This window comes from Lucilia sericata, unplaced genomic scaffold (assembly GCF_015586225.1).
Source record: "Lucilia sericata isolate MDLA Ls3-8-SP2 unplaced genomic scaffold, ASM1558622v1 Contig000578F_arrow, whole genome shotgun sequence".
Lineage (NCBI taxonomy): Eukaryota > Metazoa > Arthropoda > Insecta > Diptera > Calliphoridae > Lucilia > Lucilia sericata.
The window spans coordinates 191,317-205,124 of record NW_023994585.1 but is presented as its reverse complement, the minus strand read 5'-3'; the positions used below and the strand labels follow the sequence as shown (position 1 = coordinate 205,124).

The 13,808-nt window shown below is 35.5% G+C and overlaps 1 protein-coding gene across 35 annotated transcripts in view; it reads right to left on the bottom strand.

The window, feature by feature from the left end:
- Nucleotides 1-13,808, bottom strand: part of LOC119606397 (PDZ and LIM domain protein Zasp) — a 180,099-nt gene continuing 166,291 nt past the window's right edge. For 8 of the 35 annotated variants that reach the window (XM_037959896.1, XM_037959894.1, XM_037959899.1 and 5 more), the window contains 4 exons: nt 4,843-4,972; nt 3,328-3,511; nt 3,019-3,258; nt 1-996 (listed from right to left, as the gene is read on the bottom strand). In XM_037959896.1, the coding sequence (XP_037815824.1) occupies nt 919-996; nt 3,019-3,258; nt 3,328-3,511; nt 4,843-4,972 (632 nt within the window). In that variant the 3' untranslated portion in view covers nt 1-918. Of the gene's footprint in view, nt 997-3,018; nt 3,259-3,327; nt 3,512-3,602; nt 4,471-4,842; nt 9,170-9,416; nt 10,556-13,808 lie in introns of those variants that run through there. The other 27 variants (XM_037959893.1, XM_037959895.1, XM_037959891.1 and 24 more) reach the window with 8 other exon arrangements.

Genomic DNA, 13,808 nt, shown 5'->3' with positions numbered 1-13,808 from the left:
AAAGATTTCATTAAAATTTTATTGATACCAGCAAAAAATGTTGAAAATATTACATAATATTATTAAAATTTTGTTGTAGTTTAAATCATCATTAAATATAATTGCAAGTTATTTTTATACAGATAATAATGTTTTTTTTATATAACATATATAATAATAAATATTTAAGATATTTATAATAAAATAAAATATTTAAAGCCAAAACTAGGAGAATAAATGAGAATAAGACAGGGGTCATACAATTTTCAAAAAGAAAAACACAAAAATTACTTGAGAGGAAATTTTAAATAAAATAATAATTACAACAAACCTAACAAGTTATTTCAAAAATTTCAATTTCAAATTAATTACAAATGAAATCTTAACGCGTTTTTTTATAGAATTATTACATAAATTAAATATAATTTGTTAGGTTTTCATTGCAACAGGGGAGATTTTTGAGAAAGTTATAGGAAGGATCGATCGTTGATCGTTGTAGTTCGTTAAAATTATACAAAAAAGCAAAATTAAGTAGTTGAGGGAAAATATTAAAATTTAATCAAAATTTCAGTTTTAACTTTAAACGCAATAATAGGGGGAAGAGAGTAAAAGTTTTCAAAAAACAAAGTATTAATAATTGTTGATAATTAAAATTATAAGCTAAGCTTGTTTTTTTTTTTTTGTTTCATTAAATTAATATTAATAGTTTTTTATGTTGAGTTTTATTATGATTAACTAAATAAAAGAAATATATACTTGTGTTTTTATTTTTTGTTTTGTTTTAATTAAAATCAATGTTTTTATGCATTAAATGATCCCTGATGAAAAGGTGCGTGGTTTAGCGTTAATGTTTTTTTGTTGTTGTAGATATTAATATATTGCTGCTGCTGTTTTAGGTTGCAGTTGTTGCAGTCTTTCGGTTGCAAACAACTTCAAACCTTAACGAGCATGATTCTTGCAGAAGGGACGACCGCCCTTGTTGTAGAAGCTTTGACCTTCCAAGTTTTGTTTGCAGTACTGAAAAGGAAATGGACAAAATGGCGATTTATTAATAATTGTTGATCAACAGAAGTTTATCTTAATTTCGGAATTAACAGTAATAATTTTAATTTTAAAGTATGTTTCTATACTCGTCATAGAATAGATAATAGTCCAGACTATAGACTAGATAATATGTAATCCAGACTATAGACAAGAGTATAGTCCAGACTATAGAATAAAGTATAGTCCAGATTATAGAAAAGAGTATAGTTCTGACTATAGACTAGACTATAGTTTAGACGATAGATCAAACTATAGACTAAATTATAGAGCAGACTAATATTATTACATTTAAGTACAGACCGTGGGCTAAATTATAGTCCAGACTATAGACTAAACTATAGTCCAGATTATAGACTAAACTATAGTCCAGATTATAGACTAAACCAGAGTACAGACTATAGACTAAACCAGAGTACAGATTATAGACTAAACTATAGTCCAGACTATAGAATAAACTATAATCCAGACTATAGACTAAACTATAGTCCAGACTATAGACTAAGCTATAGTCCAGACAATAGACTAAGCTATAGTTCAGACTATAGACTAAGGTATAGTCCAGTCTATAGACTAAATTATATTCCGGTCTATAGACTAAACTAGACTACAGACTAAACTATAGTCCAGACTATAGACTAAACCATAGTCCAGACTAAACCAGAGTCCAGACTATAGACTAAACTATAGTCCAGACTAAATCAGAGTCCAGACTATAGACTAAACTATAGTCCAGACTACAGACTAAACTATAGGACAGACTATAGACTAAACTATAATCCAGATTATGGACTAAACTATACTCCAGACTATAGACTAAACTATAATACAGACTAAACTATAGTCTAGATTATAGACTAAACTATAGTCCAGACTATAGACTAAACTATAGTCCAGTCTATAGACTAAACTATAGTCCAGACTATAGACTAAACTATAGGCCAGACTATAGACTAAACTATAGTCCAGACTAAAGACTAAACTATAGTCCAGACTAAAGACTAAACTACAGTCCAGACTATAGACTACACTATAGTCCTGACTATAGACTTAACTATAGTCTAAACTATAGACTTAGCTATAGTCTAAACTATAGACTTAACTATAGTCTAAACTATAGTCCAGACAATAGACTGGCCTAGACTAAACTATAGTCTAGATTATAGACTAAACTATAGTCCAGACTATAGACTAAACTATAGTCCAGACTATAGACTAAACTATAGTCCAGACTATAGACTAAACTATAGTATAGGCCAGACTATAGACTAAACTATAGTCCAGACTGTAGACTAAACTATAGTCCAGTCTATAGACTAAACTATAGGCCAGACTATAGACTAAACTATAGGCCAGACTATAGACTAAACTATAGTCCAGACTATAGACTAAACTATAGTCCAGACTATAGACTAAACTATAGGCCAGACTATAGACTAAACTATAGGCCAGACTATAGACTAAACTATAGTCCAGACTATAGACTAAACTATAGTCCAGACTATAGACTAAACTATAGTCCAGACTATAGACTAAACTATAGTCCAGACTATAGACTTAACTATAGTCTAAACTATAGACTTAACTATAGTCTAAACTATAGTCCAGGCTATAGACTGGTCTATAGTCCAGGCTATAGACTGGTCTATAGTCCAGGCTATAGACTGGTCTATAGTCCAGGCTATAGACTGGTCTATAGTTCAGGCTATAGACTGGTCTATAGTCCAGGCTATAGACTGGTCTATAGTCCAGGCTATAGACTGGTCTATAGTCCAGGCTATAGACTAAATTATAGCCCTCACTATAGAATAATCTGTAGTACAGATTTTGAACCAAACTATAGACCAGAACTTGCCAGAAAAACAACAACATGTATTGAAATCTTCGGTACTGGAATGACTTATTGTAAACCTAACGATCATGGGAACGAAAATTATATTTCAGAAATTTAAAATTTGTGTTTCTCAAATAAAAATTAAAAAAAAAAAAAATACTCACAGTGCAATTGAAACATTGGCTATGATAGTTGTGGTTCAAGGCCTCAACCCATCTATCGCCAGCTTCAACGGGGAAACCGCAAGCGAAACATTTAGTGGTGAACAATTCATTCCAATCAGCTTCACAGTAGGGCATACCATCCTCTAGGAAGAAGGGAGTATTGCCGAACAATTTGCCGCAATGACCACAGGCAAAGCATTCAGGATGGAAGTGTTTGCCAATGGCATTCAAACAATCACCCTAAAATTTTACAGGAATAAAACATTAGAAAATGGAAATAACCAAAAAAATAAGGATGCACCAACTTACCTTGATTTTACCAGCACACTTGCTGCAAGTGGGAGCCAAATATTTCTCGAAGCAATATTCACAGTAAAGGTCACCCTTCTCTTCAACGAAGCCAATGTCCTGCAAGGGACGACGGCAGTTGCCATTGACACAGTGGAAGTGTTCGGGACACCAGATCTTACCCAAAGCGGTAATGAAAGGACCCCTAAGTAAATATTACAACAATATTACGTTAGTTTCGGAGCTTTGAAATGATTGAAATTATTAGTTTAAGATATACATATATATACACTTACGAGGTTATTTCAACATTGCACTGACAACATATGGGTTTCTTACCATCCTTAAGCAACTGACTTACTACCTCCTCGTTTTCCGGTGACATGGGTTTATTGGGATCTTCGCCTGGTTTGCCCAAGGCCTTAACACTTATACTAAATACTGGCCCATCTTTGGGTTGTTCATTTTGTGTGTTTGTTTCAATGTACGAACGTCTATCGGTGGCATGACTGGCTCTTCTATTAGAACGATCATTATTACGATATATCACAGTTTCAGAGGGTGGCAAGTTACTACCAATAACCTCGGGCTTGACGGGCACAGCCAAAGGCGATTGGGGTTTTGCCTTATTATCACATAATTCCAAAACTTTTCCCATGGGATGGTTTACGGGCAAATCTGTAGTATGTACTCCTTTTGGTACTTGAGGTTGTGCTTTGTAATCTGGTTTAAGTTCAACATTTTGATGCACCGCAATGACCGGCTTTAGGGCAGCCGGCTGAGAGGGATTAATATCTTTAAAATCATCCAAGTCCAAACGTTTGCGTACCACCATGGGACTTCGTGAAAGATTTGAACTGCTGTTGCTGCGCAAACTCAAAGAACTGCTGCTGTGCGGCGAAGGCATACCGTTACCGTTGTTGGCCAAACGGGCCTCCAACATATTTGATATAACTTTACCGGCTTCGGCCATGAAATTGTCCATTTTATGGCCCATATTTATTTTGCCAATCGATTCGTTCAGCATGGCAGTGGGATCATCGTTGGGTAAGTCAGTCTGCTGTAAGGAGGCATTAGCATTGGCAAAGGAAGCATTGGTTTTTGGCTTAGCATTAGTTTTGCGAGGCAAGGTATCATTTAACATGGATGGTTTTATTAAGGATTCTGGAAAGGCATTAACACAAGAGACAAAGCAAAAAATGAACAACAATTGTTAGTTAAAAACAAAATTAAAGCAAACACTGGAACAAAATTAATTAAAAATTAGGGATAAACAATTAAAGGTATCTTAACTTAATTAAACAAATCAATAATATTTTCTTAGTAAAAATTTGTGGCCAAATATGACCCTCTTAGGGACTGAAAATAAACAAACAGCTGGAAAACAACTTCATGCTCATGCAAATAACTCAAGATCTTTTAACACTTTATTTAGATCTTGTAATCTCAAAAAAAACAAAAAATTAAAAAAAAAAAACATTTAAAACGTTGACAATTTTCCAGAATCTCAGCGTAACGTTTATTCAGTTGTCTAACCTGATGTGGGTGCTGCAGCTATTGCAAGTTGGTACACGTACACCGGAGCTGACGGCCTTGTTCAAAATACCGCGACCACGTTTGGGAGCTGTAGTAGCACCATAAGCACCACCCTTAGGAGCCATTCCACCTGTAGCAGAATCATTATTGGTATTATTAGAAGGTGCTGAAACACTTGGTCTTTTGGAAGCAGATGGTGTTGGTGCGGCGCTTGGTGCTGCAGAAGATTGCGATTGCATATTAGCTGTAATATTAGAAGAAGCTGCAGCTTGTGATGGCTTAGAGCCAGCTGAACCTAAAGAAGCAGTCGGTCGTGAGCCATTATTATTTGATTGTTGCAATTGTTGCTGCTTGCAGCATGTATGACCGGGACGACAGAATGTACCCGTTACTGGGCAAACACCCGAGGGTGCAGTGCCAGTTGCAGATGAAGTAGTGGTAGAAGTAGAAGTAGCATTAAGGTTAGAGCCAGCTGTGATCGATTGATAAGCTTGATTATTAGTACAAGTAGTAGCAGAAGCTTTGGTTAGACTACAGCTAACAGTGTTAGCTTGTTGTTGTTGTTTTTGTTGATGTGAAGATGATGTTGTTGATAATGTAGTTAATGATTTCAGTTGTTGTTGCTGTTGTTGCGATTGTGATTGTGATTGCTGCGAAGAAACCAATGATGCTCCGTACGAAGTTGAAGATGGTTTTTGTTGGGCTGGTGGGAAAATCGTGCAAGCCGGTTCATCCAATTTTTTAGTAGTGGCTCCAGAAACGTAATAGCTCGGTGGCTGAGATTCATCGTGAGAAGGAAGCACTGGCTTTGTGGGGAATTGCGATTGACCGCCCTGACTATGCAGTTCGGGAAATTTCGTTTCCGTCAATGTGGCCGCTCGAGCACTAATGGCCTGTGACTGGCTTGTCAAGTTTGTGATCTCTTGTTCGAGACCTGACAAACGTCTTGCTTGATTGGCCACATAACCAGTTTTTCCATAAGATTGTCTTCTTTCTGTGGAAGAAGATTGTGAACCAGTACGTATCTCCACAGTCTTGGCCGATGAAGTGTGTTCAAATTCTTCAGTGACTTTGCGTCTGCGTTCAATCTGAGTGTTACCCACTTGTGTGGTAGTGTGTGATTGCATTTGACTTTGTTTTTGTTCCTCTAAACGGGAAGCCTTTTCACTCCTTTCCACAGTCATATTGCCGATTTGCATTTTTTCTCTTTTCTCCGGCTCTTGGGTGAAACTTTGCATGGCCGATTGGGTGCCTGTGGCGGTATGTGAGAGCAATCTCTCTTGTTGTTGGGCCTGTTGTGCTCCCAAATAGCTTTGTCCAGTGGTAATAGAGCCAGCTTGTAGCACTCGTGGACTTAATGGAGAGACTTCCGATTCCTTCATGCGAGGAGCTCGTATGGCAGCCAAGGGATTTGGTGGTGGTCCAGGAGCTGGAGATCTAGCGCGATCTGGAAAAGGAGAAGCTGAGCGACGATCGTAATCGCGAGCATGAGTAGCTGGACATTCATCAAAGCATAATTTTTCAGGCGTCTGATAATATGGAGTAATGGGAGCTGGTTTATTTATCATGGAAGGCGTATAAGGCCGCGAGGGTGTTTGAGATTGATCTCTCACCATATGCTCATCTAAAGCTTGAAAAGCCATGGTAACTGGTCCCGAGCGATCTTCAATAATAATTGGTATAGTGGGTTTAGTTAACTGTAGCTGCTGTTTAGCCGAATCGGTAGCGGTTGTAGTGGAGGAACTGACTGTCGAAGACAGCTGCTGCTGCCTTTGTTCAGTTTTAGAACTCATTACAGAGGAACTGTAGGCAGAAGCAGTTGTCTGCTGTTGGTGTGATTGTGATTGCTGTTGACTGACAGAGCGTGCAGACATTTGAGCCACAGGTTTGTGTATATTATTGCCATTGGAGCCATTAGTGGTAGTGGGTGTTTTGGGAGTATCTACAAAAGCCAAAGGAACATTCTCACGTAATTCTGGTGGTTCGGGTGTGCGTACAGGGCTTTGTGTCGGCAGCACTGTCCAATTGCGCTGATATTTTGGTATGGACTCTGGTCTGTGGAGACCCGATGAGGTTTTCTGTTTCAAGTGACTAAGGGGTGAGGGTGGTGGAAATATAACCTCAGAGTGTTCAAGTTCGTCGGTTACTTCTTCGATAACTTCATGTACATCGACTTTGGTGGAGGTAGTTGCGGAACCAGAATAAGCCATTGATTGGGATGATTTGGTAGCTTGTGTTAAGTTCGAAGCATATGTTGATGAGGTAATTTGCTGTTGTTGTTGGACTGCGGAAGAGGATTTAGAGGAAGAAGAGCTAGCTTTGGTAGAGGAATACAATGAGGACTCTTCACGTGTATTAGTCTGTTGTTGTTGTTGATGTTGTTCTTGTAGTTGTGAGGAAGTGTTGGTTTGCTGTTGTTGTAGAAGCTCTTGCTCCTTTTGTGAAAAATAGCTACGTCTTTTCTGATAACGCTCATGAGCATCATAATATTTTCTATATTCGAGATCATTTTCTTCTTTAGTGTAGGAAATGGAGTGGCGAGGTGTCGTTGAAGAGGATAAAGGTTGTGAGGATGGTTGGAATGCTTGCATGGCCGCAAATGCTGATGTTGATGATTTACGTTTTTCTGTGGTATAATACTCCACCTGTTCCAATGCTTCCTTAGACAAACCCAATTCTTCTTCTCTGTCCAAAACCTGAAATTCTTTCTTTTTCTTCTCTTCTTCCTTTTGCTGCTCTTCAAACATGTGTGTAGCATTTTCAGGATCGAGAGGAGTGTAAGGACGTTCGGGCGCTGTGCGTAAGGCGTCCTTCATTGTTAGATGTTCTTTGGGTGTAGGCAAATCGAGAATATGTATGGGAACATCACGATCAAAGTGTCCTTCAAAAGGTTTTTCAGGAGCAGTGGTTAGAGCACGTAATAAGGGAGTTTTTGGGCGATAATCCTCCCGAACATAAGGTTTAACTTCAATGGGTGGAGGCATATAAGGTTCAGTTTCCTCGGGCAAAGGTATGCCCTCAGAGGCAGGTGGAGCAAATTTCAATTGAAACTCTGGAGCAATAGTCATGGCGCTGGTGAGCGTGGGGGTATCCCATATAGTATTTATATGTACTGGCTCTTCGGGTTCTGGTGAAAGTGGTCTTTCGTAAGGTTCTGGTATAGGTTCTTTGGGAGGTTCCTCAGGTATTTCCTGGGCAATTTCTGCCTCAGGATCAACTTGACATGTACATTCGCAGGGTTTGGGACACAAACAACCTACCATATGAAAGGGAGTCTCGGGAGCTGTGGTTAGAACACGTACCATAGGGTTTATCCACTCTTTAGGGCAAGGATTGGGAATTTTGGTGGGAGGAATTTGTTTGACAGGGGCTATTTCGATTTTTATTTCTGGAGTAGGTTGGAAAATACGCTGACTTTCCAGAATATGAGAACGATCATCTTTAATGAAACCTTTCTCTTCAGTTTCTTCCTCATACGAGGATTCATGTGTTTCTGTGGTGTGTTTTTGTTCTTGTTGTTTTTCGTCATCTTCATTACCTTGTTCTTCTTGCTGATGATATGAGTCGACTTCTTTTACTTCGGGATCTTCTAAAAATACCACATGACGTGATCCCTGAGAAGGTTCGGGTACAGGACTGGGAGTTACCTCTCTTACCATATCTACTAGTCTATAGGTGCTTAAGGGAGGCACTAAAGTTTCTATACATTCTTGAGCACTACGACGGCCACTCTCGGAATAATGCGAAGAAGAGAGTTGTAAGTGATCTTGTTGCTGCATAGCGGCCACTTCCATATCCATGTGATAGTCAAATTCAGAACCAGACTGTTCGTAAGCTTGTTGCATTTGATAGGCCTGAACTTGGGCCGCATACATGCGTTGATAGCCATCCGAAGTGGTGGTGGTAGTAGTGCTGGTAGAGGTATAAGAATCGGAACCAGATTCACATTCCTGTTGGGTCACGCCACTGGTCAATTGAGGAGCAGAACGACTTTGCCATTGAGCTTGTTGTTGCTGCTGCTGTTGTTGTTGTTGTTGCTGCTGCTGTTGCTGTTGCTCAGTTTCACCACTACACTGACATTGACCGCAGACTGCAGCTGTATTACCCGGTGGAGGAGGCGGAGGATTTTCTAATGGCTTTGCCACCACGTGCTGTGTTTCAGGTGGAGGTATATACAAAGGAGCTGCTGTAGGAGCACGACTACTATCATCCTCAGCAGGTGGCCAACAAAAGTTCGAACGTTGCTGTCTATTAGTCTGCTCCACCTCATAGTCCTCCTCGAAATAACATTCGGCATATTGCGGTTGCAAGCTTTCCTCATTGGCTTCTATTAAAAGCCATTATTAACCAACCAAGTTTTTAAGGAATTCAATACATCAGCACACCATACGTACGGTTGATTACAAAAGTTACAACAACAGGTTTGATGGAAAATGTTGATAATGGATAATGTGTGTGGGTGTGTGTGTAGGTATGTATGTGTATATAAGTTTGGGTGGTTGATAATTTTATGGGATTTTCGAGTGTTTTGTGGTTAGATTAAGAAGGTTAGTGGTTATTTTTTTTTTTTTTTCGAAGAAAAAGTTTTTAGTTTTAGTTTTTATTTTTTTGGCAAACAAGAGTACATTTTTGTATGTTGGTTTATTTGTTTGTTTGCGTTGTTGTTTTAAGAAAAAGAAGAAAGATAAAAAATGTTGATACATGTTAGATTTGTAGCAAGCAGCAGTGCAGATATTCTATCTAACTATAAACAGCTTAAAGCTTAAAAGGTGTTGTTTGGCCGTATGTTTAGTAAGTGTAATTAGTTGAGTAATCTGAGTGCAACACAAATGGACCCTTTTTTCGAAGTGTTTCTTTTCGTTTATCTACTTTAAGATATGTATGATATGATGTGTAAGCTTTTAAAGATTTTCAATTATTTGGAAATAATTTAAGCAATTTAGTGGAATAAAAAGAATTTTTAGAAAAATTTTTCAAAAATCCAATTAAACAATAATCCCACTGTAAAAATGTTTCATGTTATATACCAATTTTTTATAATAACTCAAGAACAATTCATTTGAAAGTTAATAAAAGTATATTTTTAAAAATTTTCCAATTAAAAATTATAAATCTATTTTCATAATTCTGTGTCATATTGCACACAACCCTCTGAGTTAAAGGAGAGTAATCCTTTAGCTAAGCTTCAAACCAATTTGATTTAAAAAATTGGCTAGACAGACAGACAACACATGCATAAAGACAGTACATAACAAAAACAATATTTATATATATGTATGTGTGAATAAATTTTATAAAGAAAAAAATTAGTAAATTTGAAATTTATTTTCACACCATCCGCTGTACAGGAAAGTGTTCAAAGATAGAAGTTAATAGATAGTTTTGTTATAAATTAAACAAAATTAAAAAAAAAAAATCAAAACTAAAATATTAAAAATGTATACAAACTGGTGGATGAAATATACAGATATTTCCAAAGATATATATTATAGGGATTTTTCAGTTTTCCGATATTCTTTTTTTTATTATAAGAAAACAAAAGATAATTTGCTAAATATTTTAAAACATTAAAAAGTTCTTGACATAATAACACACATTTTGTTTAAGACTATAACTGATTAAAGAATCCTTGTAGTCCTGATATATGTTAACAGGACCAAGTATAACATGTCGCGGGGACTAGATTTTTGGGAAGTTTAATAGTTATAATAACCTGGAAAAGGGAGATGTAGAAAGAAAATAACGGGTTTAGTTTATTTTCACATTATTGAAACAGTTAGTAGAAGAAAATTTTTGAAGCACAGATGTTTAGTAGATGTGGTAGTTGAAAACTTAGGGCCATTACAAAGAAATTTTGTAAAAGATTTATTAAGAATCAAGATTTATTAGAATCAATAACGTACATCTTTTTGGCCAAATTCTAGTTTTCACAATAAATACATTCGACTTTAAACTCCTCAACTAATTAAAGAAATTAAAACAAATCTGTTGAAATTGTTTCTAGAATTGATTTCCTTTGTCTCATTGCAAACTATAGCAATTTATACAATACTGTACACATTTTTATTTCAATAATAAGTATTGTAAAACGGATTTCCTTTTCTTATATACATATTGTCAAATGGAGATATGTATCTTCAAAAAAAGAAGGCAGAGACTTTTCTAAAGAACAATCATTGAATTCGTAATAATACAGTCCTTTTCATCATATGTATAAAATATTTCCAGCAATGACTGTCACTTGTATTCTGATTAACATTTTTAACAATAAGAGAATTGTTGTAGTCGAAAAGTACAAATACATAAATATGTATGCCGTATGCCTACAAATTGCTATTTTATTCCGGCCAAATTATAACCCAGCAAACAACTTTATTAGCAAAACATATAATAAGAAACATTTTTTTTGCACATATTCAATAGCAAATAGTTTTGAAGAATAAGGAAGTCTTGACTATAGATCACCACTTAGTCTCGACTATAGATCAGTCTATAGTCGAGACTATAGATCACACTGTAGTATTGACTATGGATCAAATTTGGTTTTGAAGAATAGGGAAGTCTTAACTATAGATCCCTCTTAGTCTTGACTATAGATCAGTTTATAGTCGAGACTATAGATCACTCTATAGTATTGACTACGAATCAAGTTTTGTTTTGAAGAATAAGGAAGTCATGACTATAAACCACCCCTTAGTCTTGACTATAGATCAGACTATAGTCGAGACTATAGATCACTCTATAGTCGAGACTATAGATCACTCCATAGTCTTGACTATGGATCAGTCTACAATCTTAACTATGGCTCAGTCTATCATTCTATAGTCTTGAATATAGATCATTCTATAGTCTTGACTATAGATCATTCTATAGTCTTGACTATAGATCATTCTATAGTCTTGACTATAGATCATTCTATAGTCTTGACTATAGATCATTCTCTAGTCTTGACTATAGATCAGTCTATAATCTTGACTATAGATCAGTATATAGTTTTGACTATAGATCAGTCTATAGTCTTGACTATAGATCAGTTTATAGTCTTGACTATAGATCACTCTATAGTCGAGACTATTGATGACTCTATTGTCTTGATTATAGATCACTCTATAGCCTTGATCATAGATTACTCTATAGCCTTGATCATATATCAGTCTATAGTCTTGACTATAGATCATTCTAAAGTCTTGACTATAGATCAGTCTATAATCTTGACTATAGATCACTCTACAGTCGAGACTATCGATAACTCTATTGTCTTGATTATAGATCACTATATAGCCTTGATCATAGATCACTCTATAGTCTTGAATATATATCACTCTAGCCTTGATCATAGATCACTCTATAGTCTTGACTATAGATCACTCTATAGACTTGACTATAGATCACTCTATAGTCGAGGCTATTGACCACTCTATAGTCTTGACTATACATCAGTTTATAGTATTGACAACAGATCAGTAAGACTATCGTCCTGACTATAGGTAAGTCTATAGTCTTGTCTATAGATCACTCTATAGTATTGACTATAGTTCATTCTATAGTATTGACTATAGATCAGTCTACAGTCTTGACCATAGATCATTCCCTAGTCGTTACTATAGATCAGTCTAGACTATTGTCCTGTCTATAATCCTCACAATGGCGTAGGGTACAAACAAAAGTAAAACGTGTAACAAATTTTATCGAATTATGTTCAAAATTGTCCCCTACCTTATATAGGGGGTAGGATCAATAATGGACTGAACCTCACAAAAGTTTGTAGAGAGGTTTTAACTCATTCCAAAACTTGTTTATGTCGAATTTCATCGCTGTACTCACATTTCTGAGCCAGTAATGAGCGTTAAAGACATTTTCTGAAGTGGACCTTATATGGGGGATATGGTCAATTATGGACCGATCCTCATAAAATTTGTTTAAGAGATTTACGTTCCCATAAGACTTATTTATGTAGAATTTCATTGTTATACTGGTATTTTTAAACCAGTTATAACTGTTAAAACTGTTTTCCGAAGAGACACTTGTATGGAGGCTATGCGAAAACATGGACCGATTTTGACTATCTATTGAATACCAAACAAATCTTATCAATAGAGAATATCCCTATCGTGATTTTAACAGACAGACGGACGGACATGGCTAGATCTCTAATAAGGACCCAGAATATATACATATACTTTTATGGGTCTTAGACGAATATTTTGATGTGTTCAAACGGAATGACAAAAACAAAAACATTCACTGGGTTATTGATACATTTGAGCACATATTGATATCATATTGTACATATTACAAAAATAACAGATAAAGTTTCGCCAATATCATACTCATACATACATACGTATGTACATATGTATGTATAATACCTCTCATGTCCTTTCATACTATAATAAACAAATGTCTCATGTATTTTCTTTTGATACATACATATTTTCATAATTTGTTTATGGTAATAAGCTTTTATTATTATAATACACAATACATATATTGCAATAAAAGAAAAACAGGAAAAATATTTACGAATATAAAGCACTTTTTCCAATAACTTCGAGTTATACTTATTGAAAGGAAATAAAAACATAAAAAAAGATAGAAATACTTTGTTGCTGGTTAATTTTCTTTGTTATTATCTATAGAAACATCCCTAAACAGTGAAGGATAAAACAGACAAAAGCATTTAAAACTTTCTAGAAAACATTTTGCAAATTTAATTTTATTCTTGAATTGTTTCTCACTGTAAGGTCTAACTATGTTTATTCATATTTTCTATATGATTGAAAGGATCTTACATAAAAATACATACATACACATGTACATATGTATGTGTATGTATATTTCAGTATAACTATACATATTCTTTGTAATTTCTTACTGTTGTCCTGATATTTATGATTATTGCTTTTAACACAATACTTTACATACATACAAAGATATATAATTTTACATATACATACGTTCGATAT